Genomic DNA, 23,595 nt, shown 5'->3' on the forward strand with positions numbered 1-23,595 from the left:
GTAAGCACATGGCCAAAAACTATAAAGGGGTACTAAGAAAAAGGCATTTAAAAACATTAAAAACTAGGTTTAAAAGAAAATGTACTAAGGCAGTGTAATAAAAGTGAATAAAACATATTAAAACTAGTCAATACCAACGTAGGTTAAGAAAAAACGAGGTTTAAAAGGAAAATTGACAAAGACAAAGCCTGTTCGATAAGCACAGGGTAAAAACTCTATAAAAAAGTGGCTAAGAAAAATACAATAAAGCTCAGGGTAAAATTAAAAAATGTTTACCTTTGCAGTCTTTTTGTAAAACGAGGCAGCTTTTCTGGTTTAACCCTAGTAAATAAAACACATTAAAACTAGTTAATGCCAATGTAGGTTAAGAAAAAACGAGTTTTAAAAGGAAAATTGACCAAGGCAAAGCCTGTTTGGTAAGCCTGGGATAAAAAAGCATTGAAACTATTCAACATCAGTGTAGATTAAGAAAAAAGAGCAAAGATAGAGAGCACACGGTGGAATCAAAATGAGACAGAGAGAGAAGCAGGCAGATTCTGTTTAGTAAGCACAGGGTAAAAAAGCATTCAGAATCAGGGCGGGTTACAAGACAAGAAAAGCGAAGAGAGATTCCGCTTTGCAAAGAGCAAAGATAGAGAGCACAGGGTAGGCTTAAAGAGAAAGAGAGAGAATTGTTACCTTTGCCCGTCTTTCTGTACAATGAGGTAGCTTTCCTGCTTCTGACCCTCTCCGGCTTGTTATCACCGCCTTTGGATCGGCCCAATCAGAGGTGGTTTTACAACAGCGTCATAGAATTCATTTTCCTGAACCAATCCTAGTGTTTCAAGAGTTTAAGCAAGAGCCAGCTCCCTCCTTTCCCCCCTCCCCTCCTCTCTTCCCCCCTCCCTTTAACTGTTTTTTTCTTATCTAAAGAGACAGACCCCTAGCATTTTTTCGCCACGTAGCCCTTTTACAAAGGGTTTTTATAAAAGTTAAAACCATAAGCTTTTAGTAATACACCATTTTTAACACATGTTAAAGTTTCCTTAAGTTTTGCAAAGGAATAATGACTTGAAAAAACAATTCTTTTGTATGTGTTGTAATAAAAAGTATGCAGAAGCACCCTAGGTTTTTTTAGTAACAAGCGGTTTATATATCCCTTATTTTGTAAACCAGTAAATTAGAAAGACAAAGAAGCAAAGCGCCTGTTAGCAAAGCAGTTTTTGTGAGTTAGTGGATTAGAGAGAAGATTGTTTTTTTTCACTTTTTAACAAATAAAGGTGAAAAGGAAACCTGAAGACCCATAGCCTTTATTTAGGCATAGGTGTTTTAATAACATGTAAGTGTGCAAAAACAGTTTAGGGCTATAAAACTAATGTGTTGTAACAAAAAAAGGTTTGTTTTCTTTTTAATTTTAGGCTAAACCGGGCCATTTTAAAGTAAAAACAGCAGGCTTTTGCAGCAGAGCAGCTGTCAGCAAAAACAGCCTCTGTAAGTCAGTAAATTAAAAATAAAAAGAACAAAACATGAGAAGGTCTTCTTTTAAAGCAAAAAATCGCCAAAAACAGGTATTAAAAAGCATACTAACTTACATACTATTAAAACTAAGCTTTTTAACCATTAAAGTTTAAAAGCTAAAGTGTATAGCCAAAAACCTTCCGGCCTTTTTTAAAAAAAACGACTAAGACAACCATCCCCTCCCCCCCACGCCCTTATCTAAACAGCCAGAGCCTTCGGCTTTTTTTTTAACCCTGTAACAAAAGCTAAATACCGTTTTAAAATGTGTTTTTAAAGTAATACCTAATTTTTTTAACTTACTAACAATGTAAAATAAGTTTTGTAAAAGTTTAACGTGGTTTATTTTTAAATTAGCAGTTTTGTTTTAAAAACTAAGGCCATATAACAAATTTAAAAAATACAGGTTGCAGTTTTTAAAAACTTTTTGGTTACAAAGCTGTAAATGGGTATCTTACCATTTACAAAGGCTTTTTATTAACTGTTTAAACACATTTACTATAAAAAATAACATTTATAGCCATTAAAGCTAAAGTATATAGGCACCCCCCAAACCACATCCGCCTTTTTTCCTAGAAAAGTGCCCTTTACACACCCTGTTTTTTTAAAGAAACGCCTTTTTAAATATTAATTTTGGGGGTGGGGGGCAAAACCTTTTTTTAAAAAAAAGCAGGTTTAAACCTATAAATAGGGGGACAAAAAGCTGAACCAGGCTGTTAAAGAAATATTGCTAATACAAGACTTCTACCGTTATGAGGAGCAACAACATGGTAAGAAACCTTACTATAATTTGTATTGGCCGCCAAGGTATTACAACAGCATTATGCTTAGTTAAAAGCCAACATTTTTTCTTTTAAATAGGACGAGGCCTTTTTTCTTGACATTCCAGATGCCGCGCTATAAGCTTTAAATTTTGGTAAGCTAATTAATATGCTACACAAGTATAATTTATTTTTAAGAAAAAAAAGTTTAAATTTTTTTTTTAATTTAGACCATGATGGAAGTCAAAACCACCCAATAGGTTTTTCCTGAAATTACAGACGAAGGTGTGAACTGTTTTTTAAATATGTGTGTTTTTTAAAAAAAAAATTGACGTTGGAAATAGTGTGCATTTTAGGGGCTTGTTTGTTATTGTTAGGGAAAAAACCCTTAAAGGTTTTACTGTACAAAAGCTGCCGTTGTACCACCCCAGGGTGGTGTAAACTAAAAGAGCACTTTATTTTGTACATTATACTTAAACGCGGTTTTTAGCCCCCTTACTGCAAAAACGTTTTTAAAATATATATATATTTGGGGGACATGTTTGTTGTTGTTAGTAAAAAAAAAACCCGTGCTAAAAAACATTTTTTATGTTTATCGGCAGACTTATCAAGCCTTATTCCTCAAGAAGAAATGCTGAAGGGGAGAGCGCTTAAAGGGGCCAAGAAATTTCCCTCTGAGGCAGCTGCAGTTGGAAGCAAGGGTATTAAGCACACCGATTTTGAACAGCCCTGCATGTCCAAATCTCTTATTGCCCAAAGCCAGCAACCTATAAAGAGGGGCAAAAAATTTCCCTCTGAGGCAGCTGCAGTCAGAAGCAAGGGTATTAAGCACACCGATTTTGAACAGCCCTGCACGTTCAAATCCCTTATTGAACAAAACCAGCCGGCATTAAAAAAGGCCAAAAAGTCTACCTCTAAAACAGCATCCGTTTTCAGGGCGGGGAGAAAGGGGCTCAGACCCCCCGCTTTTGAACCGCCCAAAGCTACCTCTACAACTTCCAGAAACCATGGTAAGCGAGGCGGAGGCGGTAAAGCCCCTCGTTTTCAACAGACCTATGCCTCCCCGACCCAAGCAGCTTTAAAAATAAACAACTCTGTAGAAGGAACCGTGTATAGGGGTGGATTTGAGCAGAGTGAAGAAGTTAACCCCCCAGCTTTTGGAACCCACAAAACCCTTGCTACAAATAACAACATTCCTGTGGGGCTGGCCGCATCAGTTGCTGCTTGTAACGAGCTGTTTAGTGTTTGTTCATCTTTAAAGTGTTTAATAGATAAAAAGTTTTCAAAGCTAATTCTTGAGGTGTTTCAAAAACAAAATTTTCCAGAAGAAAGGGTGGTTTTAGACCAAAAAATAGCAGATACCCGGGCACTAATTGAAAAGGTGGAAAGTGCGTTAAAGGGGGAAGGAAGAGGGTGACTACACATGAAACCTAAAAATGTAAAAAGGGGTTGGAAAAAAAATGGAAAAAATCTAAAATATTAAGAAGGCTTTTGGCAAAAAAAAATTAAAAAAGCCAAAGCTATTTTAAAAAAACAACCCCCCAACCAAGAAAGGGAAATAGACCCTCCCACCCCTTCTTCTTCTTCTGAAGGTCCAGATTCCCCCGCTCCCGATACACCACCACAGGTGTATTTGGAGCATGTAAGATACTGGATAAGACCCCGAAGAGAGTTTAACGCATATGAACATTTTCAGGAATTTCGTTTTGTTAATTTGGACAGAGTAATGGGGTTCACAGAAGCCATGGTGGCCATCGATATCGCTATTCAAAATTTGCTAGATGATATTAATAATCAGGTGGGTCCTGAAGATTTTGTACAGCTACGCTTAGATGCCCCGGGGCTAAATCACCCGCTCTTTTCTTTACGGAGGCCTTGGGAAAATTTAAACGCCATAGATTTTTTAAATAACATCGTTAATGTGTTGCAAAGTAACGCAGAGATTGTGGGGTCTGGAACTTTACGCCTGGTTGTTACAATTATTAGAAACAGGGTTGGTGGAGTTGGGTCTGTAAGACCCCTAAAAACTATTACGTACAGTAAAATTATTGAAAAAAAAGAAAACATTTAATTGATTTAAATAATCAGGGTAACAACCTGTGTTTTGCCGGTAGCGTGCTGGGTCTTTTATCAGATAAAAAACTTACAGATGCCCAGCTGTTAGAGGGGGCCAAACACCTTCATCAGGAGTTGGGGTTTTCGGACCAAAAAATGATTAGCTTGACAGACGTGAGCTCTTTCGAAGAGCGCTTGGGGGTAGCTATTACCGTTATGTATTATGAAAATGGAAAATGGTGTTTTTTTACAACGGGGGGTGTACAGCTTTCAAAAAACTGTTTTTGTTTTGTTACATAACAAACATTTTTACGGTATTTTAAATATTAAAGCCTTTATAGGCGCCCCGTATTTGTGCAACTACTGTTACGCTCCCTATAGCCACAAACACCAGCACGCCTGTAAAAACCACTGCCGTACGTGTAATAGCGCCGAGTGCCTCGAAGTGGCCGGTGAAAAAAAAGATGCCCCAGCTGTAAGCTGTTTTGCAGGTCTGACACCTGTTTAGAAAGGCACAGCGCTTTGGTGACCAGCGGTAAAGTTGATTGTAAAAACAGAATTTTTTGCTATAAGTGCGGCTTCTACGTGGTTAAAAATCACAAGTGTAGAAGCAAAAAGTGCCCCCAGTGCTATCAAAAAACCGACAACATAGAGGGTCACGAGTGTTACTTGAGTAATATTTGGTCTCCAGAAGAGGGAAAGCATTATGTGTTTTATGATTTTGAATGTATGCAAGAAACGGGGGTACACGTGCCAAATTATATTTATGCTTTGCATTTAAATAAAGAAACTAGCTGGGAATTTAAGGGGGAAGAATGCATTAGAGAGTTTGTTTTAACCTTTGTAGACAAGCGCTTTAAGGGATACATTTTTATTGCTCATAACGCTAAAGGTTACGATAGTTATTTTATTCTGAGGCAGTTAATTAAAGAAAAAATGTCTGTTAGCACCGTAACGCAAGGGGGAAAACTTATTTGCTTGACGGTGGTAAACTTAGACATTAAATTTATAGATTCTTTAAATTTTCTCCCCATGAAACTTAGCAAGTTACCCAAAGCTATGGGGTTTGAGGAAGCGAAGGGGTACTTTCCGCACTTTTTTAACACCGTTAAAAATCAAAACTATGTGGGACCTATGCCCGAAATAGAGTACTTTGGAGTAGACTACATGATGCCTGAAGAAAAAAAAGAATTTTTAAACTGGTACCAGCACAATCGCCAAAACAGCTTTGATCTTCAGAAAGAACTACGCTATTATTGTCAAAAAGATGTTGAAATTTTGCAAGAGGCTTGCGACCAGTTCAGAAATGAAGTTATAAAAATGACAGAAAAGCAAATTGTTAAAAACCCCGGAAAGGATAATGAGGAAGTGGTTACTAAGTGTATAGATCCCTTTCAGCACCTCACATTGGCCTCGATTTGCATGGCCATGTACCGGTTTAATTTTTTAAAACCACAAACCATAGCGCTTTTGCCGTTAGACAATTACCACAAACAGCAGAAGAGATATTCCACGCCGGCCATTCAGTGGTTGATGTACGTAGCCCACACTGAAAATATTTACATTCAACACGCTTTGCAGGGTGGCGAGTTTAAAATGGGGTCCTATTTTTTGGACGGTTACGCCGTTATAGCTGGTAAACCCACGGCCTTTGAATTTAACGGGTGTTTTTTTCACGGGTGCCCCATTTGCTATTGCGAAAATGATTACAACCTGTTGCTTAAGGCAACCTACGGACAGCTGTACAACCGAACCATCATTAAGGCTGAATTTTTAAAAAGCCAGGCGTTTGAGGTAAGGACCGTGTGGGAACACGAGTGGCAGGCCATGCTAGCAAATGATAACCGGGTGGAAAAATTTTTATGAGAAAAAAAGATGCCACAGCCTTTGGTTCCTAGAGACGCCCTTTACGGTGCCTTTATTACAAACCGCAGCCTGGGGAGCAGGTTCATTACTATGATTTTACCAGCCTCTACCCTTTTGTTAACAAAACTAAACAGTACCCTGTGGGACATCCCGTTATTGTGTATGAGGGTTTCGGGGATATCTGCCAGTACTTTGGCATAGCCAACGTTAAAGTGTACCCTCTAAGAGGTTTGTATTTTCCCGTGTTCCCATACAGGTTTGATGGTAAACTAATGTTTCCCCTGTGCGCTCTTTGTGCAGAAACAAAACAAAAGGACCCCTGCGGGCACAGTCAGGAGGAGAGGGCTTTAACAGGGACTTGGTGCACAATAGAGTTGGTGGAGGCTTTAAACAAAGGGTACAAAATCGCTGAAATTTATGAAGTCTGGCATTTTAACCACTCTTCAGATGCCCTGTTTTCAGACTACATTAAAACACACCTAAGACAAAAACAAGAGGCCTCGGGCTTTCCTCACTGGTGTACGGACAAGCTTGAAAAAGAACAGTACGTTAAAGAGTACCGTGAAAAAGAAGGTGTGTGTCTGCGTCTAAACAAAATTAAGGTAAACCCCACAAAAAGACAAAACTCAAAGCTGTTTTTAAATGCCTTGTGGGGAAAATTTGGTCAGCGAACAAATTTGACTAACACTAGTATAGTAACGGACCTGGACGAGCTCTTCAAGTACGTTTTTGTACCTTATTACGATGTGTCATCGTGCGAGTTTATCGATGATGACACAGCCGTAGTGTCTTGGAAGTACGCAAAAGAACACTGCACCCATTCCAGCAACACTAACGTGTTTATAGCGTGCTTTACCACCGCTTATGCTCGGCTAGAGCTCTACCGCTTGTTAGATCGTTTACAGCAGCGGTGTCTTTATCATGATACGGATTCTGTAATTTTTGTAAGTAAAGAAGGGGAGTGGAATCCACCCCTAGGGTATTATTTAGGAGATTTAACTAGCGAAATACCCCCAGATGAACACATTGTGGAGTTTGTGTCCGCGGGACCTAAAACATACGGGTACAAACTGTCCAGCGGTAAAACCTGTATGAAATTAAAAGGAATCACACTTAACTCAGGAAACAGTGAAAAAATTAATTTTGAAAGCTTAAAAGAACTCGTCTTGGATTACCCCGCGGGAGAGGACCCAAAAGAAATCGTAATACAGCAACCAGGAATCGTAAGGATAAAAAAACACTGGTTAATAGAAACAAGAACTCTAAAAAAAAACCAAAAAGTCATTTACAACAAAAGAGCCCTCGAGGAGGCTTTTAAAAATTTGCCGTACGGGTATTAATTATTATGAAAAACCATGTTCAGTTTGTTCATCCCTTTTCCTGTTTGCTTTGTGGTCCCTCAAATTCTGGAAAATCATATTTTATAAAGCAGTTGTTAGAAAATGGTCATAAACTGTTATCATGTATGCCTGAAAATATTGTGTGGTGTTATAGCTGTTGGCAACCGCTGTATACAGAGTTACTGCAAAAATTTTCATGTATTACATTTTTGGAAGGTTTACCTAATACTTTTAATGATGAACATTTATTTCCTAGTAATAAAGTGAATATGGTTATAATAGATGATCTAATGGAGTCTGCTTCTGAAAGTGGTGAAATTGAAAAAGCCTTTACAAAATACCTACACCACAAAAACTTAAGTATTATGTACATTGTGCAAAATATGTTTTGTCAGGGAAAAAAAGTTGTACAATTAATTTAAATACTAATTATATGGTTCTTTTTAACCCCCCCCCCCCCCCGCGCGATAAACTACAAATCACCACTTTGGCCCGGCAAATGTACCCTGGTAAAACACAATTTTTTTTTGAGGCTTTTGAGGACGCTACCAAAAACCCCTACGGGTATCTGCTGGTGGATTTAAACGCTTCAACGCCCGAAAACCTCAGGTTTAGAACAGGTCTTTTCCCCCCCCCAGACTGGCCCTGTGCATACACCTTTAAAAAAACCCATAAAAATAGTTATTTTTTATTAATCTTCCATTTTAAAAAAAATCGCCACCCGAACAAACGTCTTACCGTATGCAAAAAATCCTGGCTCTTTTAAAATTTCTTATCAAAACCAAGCCGCCTCAAATAAAGGCTATTCTGTGTATGGCTTCTGACGACCTAGTAGCAGCCATCTCAGAAATAGCGCTTAACACTTTAAAAGGAAACGTTCCTCTAAAACCTCGACAAATAAGCATCCTTAAAAAAACCCGAAAAATTATTAAAAAGCTAAGCGATAAAAAGCTATCCCTAAAAAGAAAAAAGTTTATTGTAAAACAAACTGGTGGCTTTATTGGCCCTTTGTTAAGCTTTGCACTCCCTCTGCTGTCAAGCCTTTTAATTAACAGATAATGGAACACGCCGAAATAATGTACCTTGTTCCTAGCCACCAGTTAGAACAAATAAAGCGGGCTTCTAGCGGTGAAGAAAATATCAGAACCACAACCACTCGCCAATTGGATTCAGAAATGAAAGACATTCTTCAAAGAACCGGTTTATCCGACTACGAAAAGGCTGAACTCTACGAGGGGGTCCTGCAAAGATACCTGGTATTGGCCAAGCGTGATGAAATGGAAAAGACTAAAATAAACCTTTTTTTCCCTTGAGCAAGAGCAAGAGCAAGAGGAGCTTCAACCTCCTAACGTTCAGAGGGGTGTATCGGACTTTGTTATTCAGGAGGTGTTGGAAGGGGTAAATCCTCGCTATAAAAAAATAGCTGAAATATTGTTAAATAAGCTTAAACAGCGTAAAGATGTTTCTTCTTGGGCTGATAATGGCCGTTTTGTGTACCGGGGGAAGGCGATTGAGGGGTCTCACATGCTTGATTTAGTCAGGGGGGTAACCGGCTCTTATTCTTTCGCTAACAAGAGGACTCCTAAAGGGTGGCATGTTTTTATGAAAGCCTTGGCAGAGCTAAACGTGCCTATGACCGTCGTAGGGCATGTTACCAATAAACAATTTTTAGAGCGTCTAAAAATAGGGCTAAAGCCGGTCAAGGCCACAAGTAACACGACCCCTTTTAAAAGCGTCCCTGTTAAAAAACGAAAAATCGACTGGTTAACAATGTAAAATGAAAGACGTAAACAACATTAAAAATTGTGTTTTATTGATGCACCTCTTTAAACACACGACAAGATAAACACGTTTGAACATGTTGAAACATGCTTAAAACAGGTCTGGGCATGCCTGGTCTTTTTCCTTTTACAAATAGCACCACCAAGCAGTCATTTTCTGGTAAATCATCGGAGTACAATTTTAAAATACAATCAAAAGATAAACCATTATTACGTTGTTTTAAAAAAAAATACAATGATAACCGCAGGTTACAGCTAAGGGGTCCTGTAGTTGTCTCTGATGAAACACAACGTTATCACAGTTACAGTTTAAAAAAGTCATAATAGACTTAGGGAAAAAGTTACTGTCTGGGAAAAAACCGTAGGAGTCAAAAAACTCGCCGGGCCCAAGTTTTGGTAAATAAAGGGCCAGTCAATGTTCCCCGGGTAACTTATGGGGGAGGGTGTTAACAATAAGCCCCAAAGGTCTTCCGGACACAAAACCTTTCGGAAGCAAGTCGCTAGAAAAAACATCTAAAAAAGAAGGGTCCTTTGATAAAATATCTTGTAGCTGCACGGTGTTCATGATTACATATAGTCAAACAGAACGTTTCTTCTATGATTTACTTCAAGTACGTTATCAAAACCCCCATACACTATCAAGTTAACCGTAGAAGGCAAAGCCGTTGCAAACCGAATTTCCGCTCTCAGGTTTCCAGTTTTAATTAAAGAATAATGGTTGGTGCACTCCTGATCCGGGGTCAAATCAAAGGTGTACAGCGTATAGCCCTGGGCAAATTCATCGCGGTTAATTAAGAGCGATCGGTCTTTTACATATTTTCCAGTAGCCTGCACGAGCTGCATGTACTCCCTCACGCAGTTTCCATTTTCAAAATCGGGTTGTAGGGGTTTTGCTGGCACCTGTTCGCCATCCACATACAAGGCCACAAAATTAATGTTATAATGTTTAAAGTTAAAAGGGTTTTTAACGTAGCTGCCGCTGAAGGCGTCGTTATCTATAAAACCGATTACTAGCTGCTTGGGTAGCTGTCCCAAAAAAAGGTTTTCCTGGTTACTGACATGACTGCCAGCCGGTATGCTAAACACCTTTATGCTTACCCGGTCTACGGGATACTTAGCGTTGGCTGTCATTAAAGCGTCAGCGTGCCCCAAACGAACCCCCGGGGTTACTTTTACACGTTTTACAAACAGGGACTCCGAAATAATGTGTACTTTATAATTCTCATTGGCAGTGCCGCTCATGAGGCAAAAAACATCTTTGCTACGTGTTAGTTTGATTTTTAAATCCACACCGTTTAGCAGTAGTTTTTCTTGAAAAAACAAATTGCTGTGTAAAGGTCCCAACAAATCCAGCTTCCTGCTGCCGGCCATTAGTTCGGCCCTGCGTATAAACCCCTCATTGGCCTGGCCAACCAAAAGGGTGCTTTTGTGGCCCCCTGCTGTGTCTTTATAAAATCTGCCTGTCGAAAACTGAGTAGCGAGGGTGTCATGGCTGTAGTTTAAAATTAGCTCTATTAAGGCTCTGTAAGGGTAACAATTGTTGCTCTGGCTAATAAGACGATCGCCTAAAGTAACATCCAGCTGGTTAAAAAGAGTGGCGATGGGGTAGTTTGTTAGGGCCACCCGGGCATCATCATCAATGTCTGACCCGTCTTCTTTTATCACTTTGCAGCACATGTACAGCAGCATGTTGTTAAGGTCTAAGTAATGATCCCCATGTCCCGAAATAAAAAATTCGAGAGGGGCGTTTACCGTTAAAGCGGCCAAAGGAGGCACCTCTACATAAAAGCTATTTTCAACACTGGTTTGTGTGGGGGCTATTTGAAATAAATCCAGTTCCGATTTGGTGCATTCGTCAGAGCCACAATGAATAAAAGCCATTTTAAAATATATCCCTTTTATCGCAGGTAATGTGACGCTTCCTCTTCTTAGGACGCCTTTTAGGTATATGGCTAAGACCTCTTCTCACAGCTTTTTTTTTTTTTAAGGGTCTAGGTGGTCCTTTAAATGGCTGGCGCAATGCTGCTTTTTTTCTTCTCATTACCATTAAACCGGAACCTTCCTGTGCTCCTATTTTGTTTATAACTGCGCTAGACACGTGGTTTATGACGTCTTTGGTTATATTTTTTGCGGCTGTTTTCATGTGGGATTTAATAATGTCAAAACCTCTTTTTAAAAGTGACATGGCTTTTCTAAAAAGACTGCGAAATATCCCTCCTAAACCTGCCCCGTACATAACAGGTAATCCTTGATATCCTGGTAAGCCATAGCCAGCCTGGGCCTTTTAGTAGTTTCTATACAAAAAGGGGTCCCCGTAGTTTTTCATAGTCACCATTCTTCAGCCTTTTGGGGGCGCAAATGTAGTTTAACAATTACCTTTCCAAAACTAAATGAAACGTGTTTATTTTGACCCGTCTTTATTTCAATAGTAATGGTTCCGATGTGCTGCTTACTTACGGGGACGTAATGCGGTTTGTCATACATTATGGTAACAAATTCGTTGTTGCTACCACGGATGGGAACGCAGCGCAACAGCGGCACATAGTAGTCCCCCACTAACTGATGTTCCACTATGTCTGTGTACACGTATAAAGAGTTAAAACCCCCCGTAATGTCTGCGGGGTACGGTGCTATCCTACATGGATGATTTGAAAGCATTCCCAATATTGTTGCCAATTTACCACCTGTGGAAAAAAAGTACTTTCCATCATTTGGTTTTAACTGAACCCTTCTAGTCACAGGGTTGTAAATAACGTAGGCATTTGGTTTTTCGGCATCTTTGTCTATATTCTTGTTGATGACTTCTATTAAATGGTGAATGCTTGAATAATAGCCGGCATCCATGTAGTAGGTTCGAATTTTTTTTTCCGATGCTAACGTAAATGTTGTATCGAAAAGAAGCGTGTTCCAAGAGTGACAATAATGAATTTCTGATAAAGCGACATCCCACTGCCCTATTAAATTTAAAGGCTTGGCTAGTTGTATTGTAAAATTGGAACTAGTATTTTGAGGAAAAGCCCCCGCTGAGGCATTGCTTGGTAATGTCATGTAAAAACTTTGTTCAGTCATTTTTTTATTAAAGGTCGTGCACTTGAGACGCTTTAACCCAACTATTAAATTTTTTAGGCCAGCCTTTCTATTTTACAAAAAAATATTTGTTTCTTCCCAACCTTTTTTTGCTAAAATTTTTTCTACTTTGTAAACGCGGTCCTGGTTAGGGTTTACTTTTTGTAATTCTTCAGGATAAAAAGACCCCACGACTTCCTCCCCTTCATAATCTTGTAATGCATACACCGGTCTTTGTCCTCTTAATAAAACCCCTGACACGATAAATATTTCATCGGTAAAGGTTTGCTGATAGCCCTTTTCAAAAGTGCCATTCGTTTTAGATACTCTTACGTGATCCCCTTTTTTAAAAATCACACGTTGCCTCTTTATTTTAAAACTACCCCCGTAGACGATTTTCCACATGCTTAGCGCATTAGCTTGTGTCACGTCAATTGGGCGCCCTCTGATAATTCTGTGATAACTTCTGTTGTAACCATCTATGAAGGCCTGCAGCACATCAATGTAGCGAAAGGTGTTACGGGTGGTAAAATGCCTCCACATTTTTTATTTCAAAGTTCTGTTAAACCTCTCCACAATTCCCGCTTTAACTTTGTTATTGGTAACAAAATGGTGTACTTCATATTGCTTAAACAAATTTTTTAAAGCTTTGTTTAAAAACTCTTTTCCTCGGTCTGGGTTGTAATTTTTGAGGCATGCGCTCCTTTGTAAAAATAGCTTTAAACGCCTCTGCCACCTCTTTTCCTGTTTTATTTTTTAGGGTTACCGCCCAGGCGTATTTAGACAAAATATCTGTCACTGTTAAAATATATTTACGGTCGTCATTGTCTTTAGAATAGGCGGCCATATCAAACAAATCTGCCTGCCATTGCGTATCCACATTAGACACCACTGTTTTATTTCTTTTAAATTTAAGCCTTGCAGGTTTATGTAAAGCGTAAGCATCTTGATCCGCAAGCCAAGCGGAAACCTGCTTTTTGCTTAAGCTTTTACAGTGTCTTTTAGCAGCCTGAAATAAGGGTGTTATGCCCCCAAAACTACCAACTTTTTCAGGTGAGTAATAAATTTTCTTTAGCAACTTTGCCATGCTTACCCCATCTTGCTTTAAAACACTGTATACACAAAAGTTTGTTTCTGCTTTTGTTTTTATTTAACAAAACAACGTTTATACACATTTGACTTTTAAAGCTGCAGCAAAGTAATATACGATACAATTACATTTTTTTTAACGCTTAAGCAAAATAATATAAAAAATGTGATACAATTTTTTTTAACAATGCATTTTAATTAATATATTTTTTTAAGCCTCTAGGGTCACAAGCCTGCATGTAAAAACTTTTATAATCCATTTGACGAACCCTGCTACACACCAATTGGCCATGTAATATACGGCACAATCACATACATTTTTTACGCGTAAGCAAAATAATACAAATTTGTACAATGCATCTTAATTAATATATATTTTTTAAGCCTCTAGGGTCACAACCTTGCATGTAAAAAGTTTTATAATCCATTTGATGAACCCTGTTACACACCGCTCGGCCAATATCGGGGGCCACCTCTTTTGACAGGTCTACCAGCAAGGCCACCCGGTCAGATGATTTTCCAACCTCCCTAATCATTTTAACAACTTTGGTTATAGTTTCAGTGGTTATGTTAAGCTTTTTCAGTTTATAACCTTCAGCTATAATTACATTTACCAGCTGGGCCGCGTTCAGTTTAGAAGAAATACGTCTAAGCTGGTAAAATACTTCTGAGCGATCCCAAAAGATACAAGGGTGACTAAAAGGGTTGGACTTATTTACAGCGCAGGCTGCACAGTTTTCCAAAAGTTGTTTTTTCAAACAGTGGTAAAAGGCTTTTACTACAACAGCTCTAATAATATCAACCATAACGGCATCTTCTTCTTCTTCACAGCTTTTCTGGTCACTCTCCTTACTTTTTACAGACTTTTTTTTAACATCTTGCTTCACACAAAAACAACAGGTACATATTACGGCTGTTCTGCTTAGAGGCCGCCTCTTTTCATCCTCTGAAAATGTCTGTTAAAAACATTGTAAAAATATATTTTAAGTTTTTTGATGCAAAAATTTTAAAATAAAAAAGCCTACAGTTTATTTGTGCTACCTCAGTCGTACCCTCGTCTGATTCTGAATTATCATCATCCTCAACTGACGCACCATTGAACCCCGTATCACCTTCCTGTTATTAAACACAAAACATATAGTTTTATTTTACCACTCTTATATATGTTTATATTTATATATATTTTTTAATTATTTAAGTAACTTTTACCTCGTCGTGTTCTTTGGGTTTTACCATTGACACCCCGTTTGTGTCCTTTGTTTCTGAATCACCTCCGTCAATCATAGTTTCAGCAGCCTATTATTAAACCAACCGTATATTAACGCTTAATTAGTGTCATACACACACATACACACATATATATATATTTCAAATAAGTTAAGCTGTCTTTACCTCCTCGGGTGTTTCTATCTCTGCAATTGTTGGCCGTTTGTTACACACCAAAGCAGTAATCTTGTATGGCCCAGGCTTGGTTATCTGTTAAAAAATCAAAAGTCATTTTTTAAAAGTGTAAATACAATAATTTTTTATTTTATTTTTTTACAACTGATAAAGCTTATACCATAACAATATCACCATCTTTCCACAACTCGGGGTCTATCGGCTGGTTTTCAACATCGCTATCCTGCGGTTGTTCCTCAGTTGCCATGTCCTCATATATAGGCTCTTCTTCCATTCCCCCCTATAAAAACAAAAAGATTTAACCCTTTATTTTTATAAACATTTTGTAATTTGTTACAAAAAAAAGGTTTACCTCTGCCTTTAATTCTGTTTTTTCCAAATCTGACAACAAATTTTTTCGCACTTGATTTTTCACAAACGGCTGTGGCTTCTCTTTTTTCAGTTCTATTTCAGAATAAAACACAGGGCTCGGCAACAACCCTTTCTCGTTGGCATAATAACTGTAAAGGAGCCTTCTTTTCTGAACACGGTCTGGCGCACCCAGGGGCAATTCCAGTTTCTTGGCTTCTGTAGGTGTTTTGTACAGGGACATGCCTTTGTGTTTAGTTTCTCTGTGTTGAAAAACCCGCTCGCAAAACCACATGTTTTTATACACAAAAACACGTGCTGATTGGTAGACAATAGCCGGTTTTTAAAAGGTTCTTGCTTAAACTCTTGAAACACTAGGATTGGTTCAGGAAAATGAATTCTATGACGCTGTTGTAAAACCACCTCTGATTGGGCCGATCCAAAGGCGGTGATAACAAGCCGGAGAGGGTCAGAAGCAGGAAAGCTACCTCATTCTACAGAAAGATGGGCAAAGGTAACAATTCTCTCTCTTTCTCTTTAAGCCTACCCTGTGCTCTCTATCTTTGCTCTTTGCAAAGCGGAATCTCTCCTCACTTTTCTTGTCTTGTAACCCGCCCTGATTCTGAATGCTTTTTTACCCTGTGCTTACTAAACAGACTCTGCCTGCTTCTCTCTCTGTCTCATTTTGATTCCGCCGTGTGCTCTCTATCTTTGCTCTTTTTTCTTAATCTACACTGATGTTGAATAGTTTCAATGCTTTTTTATCCCAGGCTTACCAAACAGGCTTTGCCTTGGTCAATTTTCCTTTTAAAACTCGTTTTTTCTTAACCTACATTGGCATTAACTAGTTTTAATGTGTTTTATTTACTAGGGTTAAACCAGAAAAGCTGCCTCGTTTTACAAAAAGACTGCAAAGGTAAACATTTTTTAATTTTACCCTGAGCTTTATTGTATTTTTCTTAGCCACTTTTTTATAGAGTTTTTACCCTGTGCTTACCGAACAGGCTTTGTCTTTGTCAATTTTCCTTTTAAACCTCGTTTTTTCTTAACCTACGTTGGTATTGACTAGTTTTAATATGTTTTATTCACTTTTATTACACTGCCTTAGTACATTTTCTTTTAAACCTAGTTTTTAATGTTTTTAAATGCCTTTTTCTTAGTACCCCTTTATAGTTTTTGGCCATGTGCTTACTAAACAGGTTTTGCTTCAGTCAATTCCCCTTTTAAACCTAGCTGTATTGTTTTTAATATTATTTAATAATATTAAAAAGCTTTTTTTTAACCTATGTTGGTATTCAATAGTTTCAATGCCTTTTAATTCACTTTTTTACCCAGGGCCCCCCAAACAGGCTTTGCCTTGGTCAATTTTTTTTTAAACTTAGTTTTTAAGTATTTCCTTATAGTTTTTGGTTATGTCCTTACAAAACAGGTTTTGCTTCAGTTAATTATCCTTTTAAACTTAGTTTATAATGTTTCTTTCTTAACCTACATTGATATTAACTAGTTTCAATGCCTTTTTATACTGTGCTTACCAAACAGGTTTTGCTTTGAAAATTCCCTTTATAAACCTAGATTTCAATATTATTTAACTTTTTTCTTAATCCACCCTGATATTTAATACACTTCCCCTAGTCAAACACATACACACACACACACACACACACACACACACACACACATTTTTTTAAAATGGCCGACGGCGCCAACCGAAACGGGGGGTGGGAAGGCGGGACATAAGCCCTAAAAGGGGCGTGGAAACCTGTCAAAATTGCATGGTGATGAATACTATCGAGCTTATTACTACTTAACTGGGTTAAAAGTAATCTTCTACTATGTACAGGAGGTCAGAGAAGATGATTCAATGACCCTGCTGGACTAAGATCTGTGAATCTATGGATCTTTTTCTAAAGCAGTTGGTACTAGCCAGTTTAGAGATAGAAGAATGGGTAAGGTGGATGACTGACCTCCTCTAAAGTGGCAATTCCTATGTTCCTTTGCACTGGTAAAGAGAAACACATTCTTTGAAGCTAGAAGTTCTCCTTGCTCCACAACTTTCTCACTTAGGTTAGGAGTTCACTTGTTACACTTGTTTGTAAGTTCTAAAAATAAATGCAGCATTTACTCTGTCTTTGAAGCAGTTGAAAATTCGCATTAGCAGAAGTTTCCAGGGTGTTGTGTCTCTCTCCTGTAATGAATAAGAGGAGGCAATGACTTTTGAGATCAGGTAAATGCCAGCTGTGCCAAGTAGGAGAATGGAACTGGGGGTTCTGTGTAGAACTCTCAGGTCTCTTTACTGAGATACATGAAGATGATGGTGATAGACTCTAGATCCTGTATCGTACTCTCTGAAAGCCTGCATGAAGAGGTCACATCAGAGACTCCAGCTTTTGTTATACTTGTTTTTGAGGAAGCACAACCTTTCTCGTCAGATTCACAGAAGGTAAATATATTGCCATGAATGATGTGTAACAGATTTCTTTCTGTGAGACACATCCTGAGCAGACCATTTAGATGCAAGTAGAACACCCTGCGTTTACTCAGTCAGGCCTAGCCAGAGAAACTGGCAGGAATTTCTGAGGATTTACGATAATTTGTATATCCCCAGTCATTCACTGCATAAAAGCCACTCTCGAGGATTGATGTTGGTTAAAGCCCAGAGTCAGTGAGACCCCAGAAGGAGGTAGAGAAAGTCTTCCCTTTCCTTCATCCATCGCTCTCTCTTTCTTCATTAATTTGCCCATCAGTGTTTTTTAGGTTACAGATGATAAAAGCAACCCTATAACACATGAGCTTACAGTTTGACATGACTGAAATGATGTAATTTCTAGTGACATGAAGAAGAAATAGGCAAATATTGTATCTGATATTTACATGTCTAGGATTTGTAAACCTGTCAAAACACCCTTAAAAAGGCATAGAATAACAATCAAGCAACTAATATTGTACTGCTTAACTAAAAATTCACATACCAATTAATCACTATGGAATCAGTAAAAAATTCAGAGATGTGTGTTGCAAGGAGATAGAATAGTAAACCATAGAAATAAAGGGCTGGGAAGCATCTTGAGATGTCACCTAGTCCACCCTCCTGTGCAGACCATCTAGACCATCTCTGACAGGTGTTTGTTGGAGCTGTTTTTCAAAAGTCCAATGACAGGGATTCAAAAACCTGCCTTGGTAAATTGTTCTGGGGCTTAACTACCCTCAAAGTTATTTTTCTACTATCTCAACTAAATCTGTCTTGCTGATTTTGATGGTCTTTTCAGGGCAAAGGCCATAGAATACCAGGGTTGGAAGGGACCTCAGGAGATCACCTAATCCAACCCCCTGCTCAAAGCAGGCCCAAACCCCAGACAGATTTTTGTCCCAGATCCCTAAATGGCCCGCTCAAGTATTAAAATCACAACGCTGGGTTTAGCAGGCCAATGTTCAAACCACTGAGCTATTCCTCCCTCTGAAGTGTAGAAATTCCAAAAAGCCTGTCCCTACCTCTATAACCAGTTTAAACATCAAATAAAATAAAGTAACGTCCCCGCCCCTCCAAAAATATATCTGTTTCAAGGCATGTTCCACAGGCTACTATTACTGCTTTTTAATTATTACTTTTCTTGATAGACCCCATGGCAGACACAAAAGAGGGAAATAAAACGTCCATTACTGGATTCATCCTCCTGGGCTTTGGGAATCTCCATGAACTTCAAATTTTTCTCTTCCTGCTGTTTGTAGTGATCTGCATTGTGACTGTGGCTGGTAACATCCTCTTCATTGCGCTAGTTGTGGCTGATCAGCACCTTCACATCCCCATGTATTTCTTCCTGGGGAACTTGTCCTGCCTGGAGACCTGCTACAGCTCCACCATCCTGCCCAGGTTGCTGGCTAGTCTCCTGACGGAGGACAGAACCATCTCTGTTAGTGACTGCCTCATACAGTTTGATATCTTTGGTTCTCTGTAAGCTAGAGAATGTTGCCTCTTATCGATGATGTCTTACGATCGGTATTTAGCCATATGCAAACCTCTGTGTTATGCAGCCCACATGATGAGAAGGTTTTCCTTCCAGCTAGCAGGTGAGTCTTGGCTAAGTGGGTCTGTGGTCAACACCATTGTGGTATGTTGGTTATCACAATTGATTTTCTGCAGCTCCAATGAAATCGACAATTTCCTTTGTGATTACACCCCATTAATAAAACTGTCCTGCAGTGACACTAGCTGGATGGTTCTTGTGATTTTCCTTCTCTCCTTTATATTTATTCTTCCTCCATTTCTCTTAACCCTGACATCGTATGTGTATATCATCCGTGCTGTCCTGAGAATCCCTTTCAGCACAGGGAGGGAAAAGGCTTTCTCCACCTGCTCCTCCCACCTCATTGTCATCACTATTTTCTATGGGACTCTGTTCATTGTCTACATGCTCCCAGATGCTGTGGCACTGAATAAAGTGTTCTCCATCTTCTATACGGTGCTGACTCCCAGGGTCAACCCCTTCATCTGCAGTCTGAGAAACAAAGAGGTCAAGGAGGCTCTGAGAAAATCTCTAAGAAAGACTATGACTTCTATAACCAATCACAAAAATTTTTCTAGGCATTTATTGTAGGTTGCAATTAAATGTGTATAACAGGAACTCATGAGGTGGTGTGATGTAGCAAACCACAGCTCATGTGGGAGCCCTGAATTACCAGAGCTGTTCTAATACCTACAGTGAGATCCATGCAGAAGAGCCAGTTCATAAGTAATTATTGCAGAGCCAGGTATTGGCTGACTCGTGAGTTATAGTATGGATGGGCCCTGGCAGGGCTGGCTCTAGAGTTTTTGCCGCCCCAAGCAGCATGAGGAAAAAAAAAGCTGTGATCGGTGCCTGCTCCTCCACGCAGCTTCAGTCTGTAGTGGCAATTTGGCAGCTGGTCTTTCCCTCCAAAAGGGACTGGGGGACTTGCCGTTGAATTGCCACTGAGGAGCCTGACATGCCGCCCCTTCCCCTTGGCTGTCCCAAGCACCTGCTTGCTGAGCTGCTGCCTGGAGCTGCCCCGGGCCTTGGATCTGCCTGGGGTAAGGTGAGCTAAAAGAGTGAGTTCATAGGTAGCAGGTTTAAAACAAATAACAAATAAATAAAAGGAAGTATTCCTTCACACAACACACAGTTAACCCGTGGAACTCCTCGCCAGAGGATGTTGTGAAGGTGAAGACTATAACAGGGTTCAAAAAAGAACTAGATAAATTCATGGAGGACAGGTCCATCAATGGTTATTAGACAGGATGGGCAGGGATGGTACTCTAGCCTCTGTTTGCTCTGGGATTGGGTGATAGAGCATTGATGTTGTCACTGTGTGTTTTAACAGCAATAAAGCTTTGACTTTTTAAAATCAACATTTCCTGTTATTAAGTAATTATTGTCTGTCCAGCCCTGTTTTGTCACCCATCCTCATAATTTCCCACAATTGTGTATTAGTATATAGGCTTGTTTGTGAGCCTGGCACAGACTTTTGTGTTTGGCTTTTTGATACTTTTATACCCTTACTAATCTGTGTGAACAAAGAACAAAGATGCTGTGTTTTACATCTGCCCACAAGCAGATAGAGCTAAAGTGTTACAGGGTATGGTGGGAGTGTAATATGTGAGCATACACTGGAAAGTTGCCTGGATCTTCTCTCAAGCTAGGGTCAAGCAACCAATTAAGAAGGGCAAGGAGGAATGGGGTGGGGGTAGACATAAGACACACTGAAAGCCAGAGAAAAGTCTGGCCTTGGCCAGAATACGAAGTCACTCATTACCTCTCCCACAGAGTACAAAAGAGGTTGGATGAAGACCCCAGACTCACGACCCTCCCAAATGGAACATGACCATAAGTTGTAAGGGGTAGGACCAGGGGCGTGCACTGCAGGGATATTTAGGCCTGCTAAGAGGGGAATGGGGAACAGAGACATAGGCAAGGCTTTGCGGTTTCAGAGTTGGGAACAGAACACTGGGAAACAGACTCAGCTGGCGGGTAGAGCTGTGGATATATATGCTTGAAACTAACCCCAATAAACATCACATTTACTGTACTTTCAACTTCTGGTCTTCCGTTTTCTGTCTGCTTGAAAGAGCCAGGGTAGGAGGTGAAAGGACAGCCCTCTAACATTGTGATTGTTCACATCAATAAAAAGAATTTTTAAAAAATATTTAAAACTCATAATTTTGCACAACTGTGAAACCATTAATTGATAAAAATAGAAACAAAATGTTTAAAGGTGCACACTAGTGTTATGCATTCAAATTAGAAAACAAAAGGGATTCTGCCAAGCCTAGCTAAAGGATATCCTGATATGGCGCTTTTCCAATTGTTCTTGCTGAAGCTTTTCCACTGGGTACAACAATTAAATATGCCTCAAGCCTTATAGTGAGCGAAAATAACTCTGTATCCCAGTTGTCAAAGCAGTCACTTCAGAGGTGGAAGATCCCTGTTCAGATTCTTTAAAGTGATGAGGAGTTAATCAACTTGGAAATAAAAACCTGACCCACAGTCTCAGAAGATTCAGCTCTCTCCTTGTATTCTAGCCAATGTGCAGGTGAGATGTGTTTCCCTCGAAAAGTTAAGCAACAGGATTTCATCCCTGTCGGCATGGGCGGTGCATGAGCCCCTACCTGGGGGAACCACACTCCCAGGCCCTCCTCTTTTGCTTGAGGCCCAGCCACCTCCACCTCCCTTACCCCACCAGAGTCCCAAGCCCCTCTCTCCGCATCCCACCACAAGAGCCCCAGGCCACCCGTCCACAGTTCCCCCAACACTCCAAGCAGTGGGCAGAGTGGCTCCAGTGCCGGGGGCCCCCAGCACTGGGCAGCCCCAACTGCTTCAAGTCCCTGCTGCAGTACCCAGCCCCAGCATGCTTCCTGGAAGACAAGCAACCTGCCAGGGCTGGGGCCAAGGAGAAAGCAGCAGCTAGGTAGGGGCCTCAGGGTGGAGCGCGGGCCAGGCCATGCTGGGCTGTTTGAGGGGGAGTCACCTCTCTCAGCCTATGATATGCACCACCCAGGCCAGTCAGCAATGTGTTTGCCAGAGGTCAATGAAAGAAACAAACACCCCCCTCTTTTCAAAATGCAGTTATGCAGGCCACAAATAGTGAACATTTGGACATTATGAACAACAAAGCTTTGATGCAAAATTTTTCACTCTGGGGATAAATTGGAATGATATCTTACTGCACGGCTAGGGGGCAAATTATGGTAGTAGAGAACTGGGAATTATATCTCCTACTTGGTTTTGCATTCAGATATAAGCAGATATTTGTATCCTTCTGTAAATGCTGGAACAAACCTTTCCTTCAGGGAAAGAAGTGACAGTAGGTCAAAATCTTCATGCTGAAAAAGGACAGTGTTGGAGACAAGTTGTAGAATATATTGCAATACACATAACTGAAATGATGACATTGACTGTACTCAAACTTTGGCAACTGTGAATGTAGAACAGTGTCCTTTACTGAATGGAATCAGTGCTATTCTTTGGTTCTCAAATGCTAACAGACCAATTACAGACCTACAGTTCTGGCACAGGATTAAGTGATTTGTATTAAGTTCTGTGGCACTGACGATGCTTGAGGCTCTGAAACTTTTCTGGGACATGGGAAGAAATGATTTGTACTTTACAATCTCAGGTCTCTGAGTTCTCTGCTTCTATGGTATGGGCCTTTCCAAGAACCCTATGGGAGTTAGGTGCCAAATTCTCATAGCAATGTCATGGGAGTTGGATCTTTATTGTTTACATGACCCTCCTTTGAAGATCCCAACCTAAATGTGTAAAGCACTCAGTTGCACCTGCGTTTTATCTCAACAGCTGGCTGCACTTCCTACTTTCAGAAAAGACTGACCAGCAGACATTGAGCTAAGGGTAACATTTTCAAAAGCACTTACACAAACTTCAAAAGTGGCATAGGAGGCTAAGCCCCGTTGCCTTTCTGTGAGATTTACTTTGCTAAGCCTGAGTAACTGAGAAACACTTGAAAGTGGGACTTAGGCTTCTAAATCACTTAGACACTTTATAAAATGTTACCTGAACTAATTGCGTGAGCTCATTGGATGGGGTCTGGGAACTCGTGCACTTGCTACGGAGGACAACAGGGGGTTGGATGGAGAAAAGGGAAGATCAGCTAACTGCTAAAATTTTCAAATCTTTCTAAGAGAATTGGATGGGAATTCAGTGTCTAAATTACTGAGGCAGCTGCAAAATCTAGAATTAGTACGTTTTCTCTTGACAGTTACCACAGCGTTCATACAATAGAGAGAGAGATTTGTTTAGGATTAAAAGTTTCTTCCCATTCCAGGACTCTCCCTTTGAGATTGGAAGTTTGACGCTGGTTTAGTTTTAGAAAATGTCAGTAAATACCATCTTCTCCCTGCTTATTGCCTTCCCCACAGCACACGTG

At 39.7% G+C, this 23,595-nt stretch overlaps 2 protein-coding genes and 2 long non-coding RNA genes across 5 annotated transcripts; 1 reads left to right on the forward strand and 3 right to left on the reverse strand.

Moving 5' to 3' along the window:
• Positions 1-2,399: 2,399 nt before the first annotated feature.
• On the forward strand, positions 2,400-19,407 carry LOC115638314 (olfactory receptor 12D1-like). 2 transcript variants are annotated; one of them, XM_030539907.1, is made up of 4 exons: positions 2,400-2,410; positions 15,580-15,715; positions 16,073-16,117; positions 18,817-19,407. In XM_030539907.1, exons 2-4 carry the CDS (start codon positions 15,706-15,708, stop codon positions 19,152-19,154), a joined length of 393 nt encoding a protein of 130 aa, XP_030395767.1. In that variant the 5' UTR covers positions 2,400-2,410; positions 15,580-15,705; the 3' UTR covers positions 19,155-19,407. The 2 variants fall into 2 exon arrangements, with proteins under 2 accessions (XP_030395767.1, XP_030395768.1); XM_030539908.1 differs by having other exon boundaries at positions 18,928-19,407.
• LOC115637826 (uncharacterized protein F54H12.2-like) lies at positions 9,865-10,986 on the reverse strand. The gene has a single exon (XM_030539445.1). The coding sequence runs from the start codon at positions 10,984-10,986 to the stop codon at positions 9,865-9,867; it is 1,122 nt and encodes a 373-aa protein (XP_030395305.1).
• Positions 14,325-14,539, reverse strand: LOC115638316. Its single transcript, XR_003997420.1, has 2 exons — positions 14,494-14,539; positions 14,325-14,408 (listed from the first exon to the last, which is right to left on the reverse strand). It is a non-coding gene; the product is annotated as an uncharacterized LOC115638316 (long non-coding RNA).
• On the reverse strand, positions 14,556-14,869 carry LOC115638315. The gene is made up of 3 exons (XR_003997419.1): positions 14,845-14,869; positions 14,662-14,748; positions 14,556-14,568 (listed from the first exon to the last, which is right to left on the reverse strand). It is a non-coding gene; the product is annotated as an uncharacterized LOC115638315 (long non-coding RNA).
• Positions 19,408-23,595: the final 4,188 nt, after the last annotated feature.

Source organism: Gopherus evgoodei, chromosome 21, assembly GCF_007399415.2.
Source record: "Gopherus evgoodei ecotype Sinaloan lineage chromosome 21, rGopEvg1_v1.p, whole genome shotgun sequence".
NCBI lineage: Eukaryota > Metazoa > Chordata > Testudines > Testudinidae > Gopherus > Gopherus evgoodei.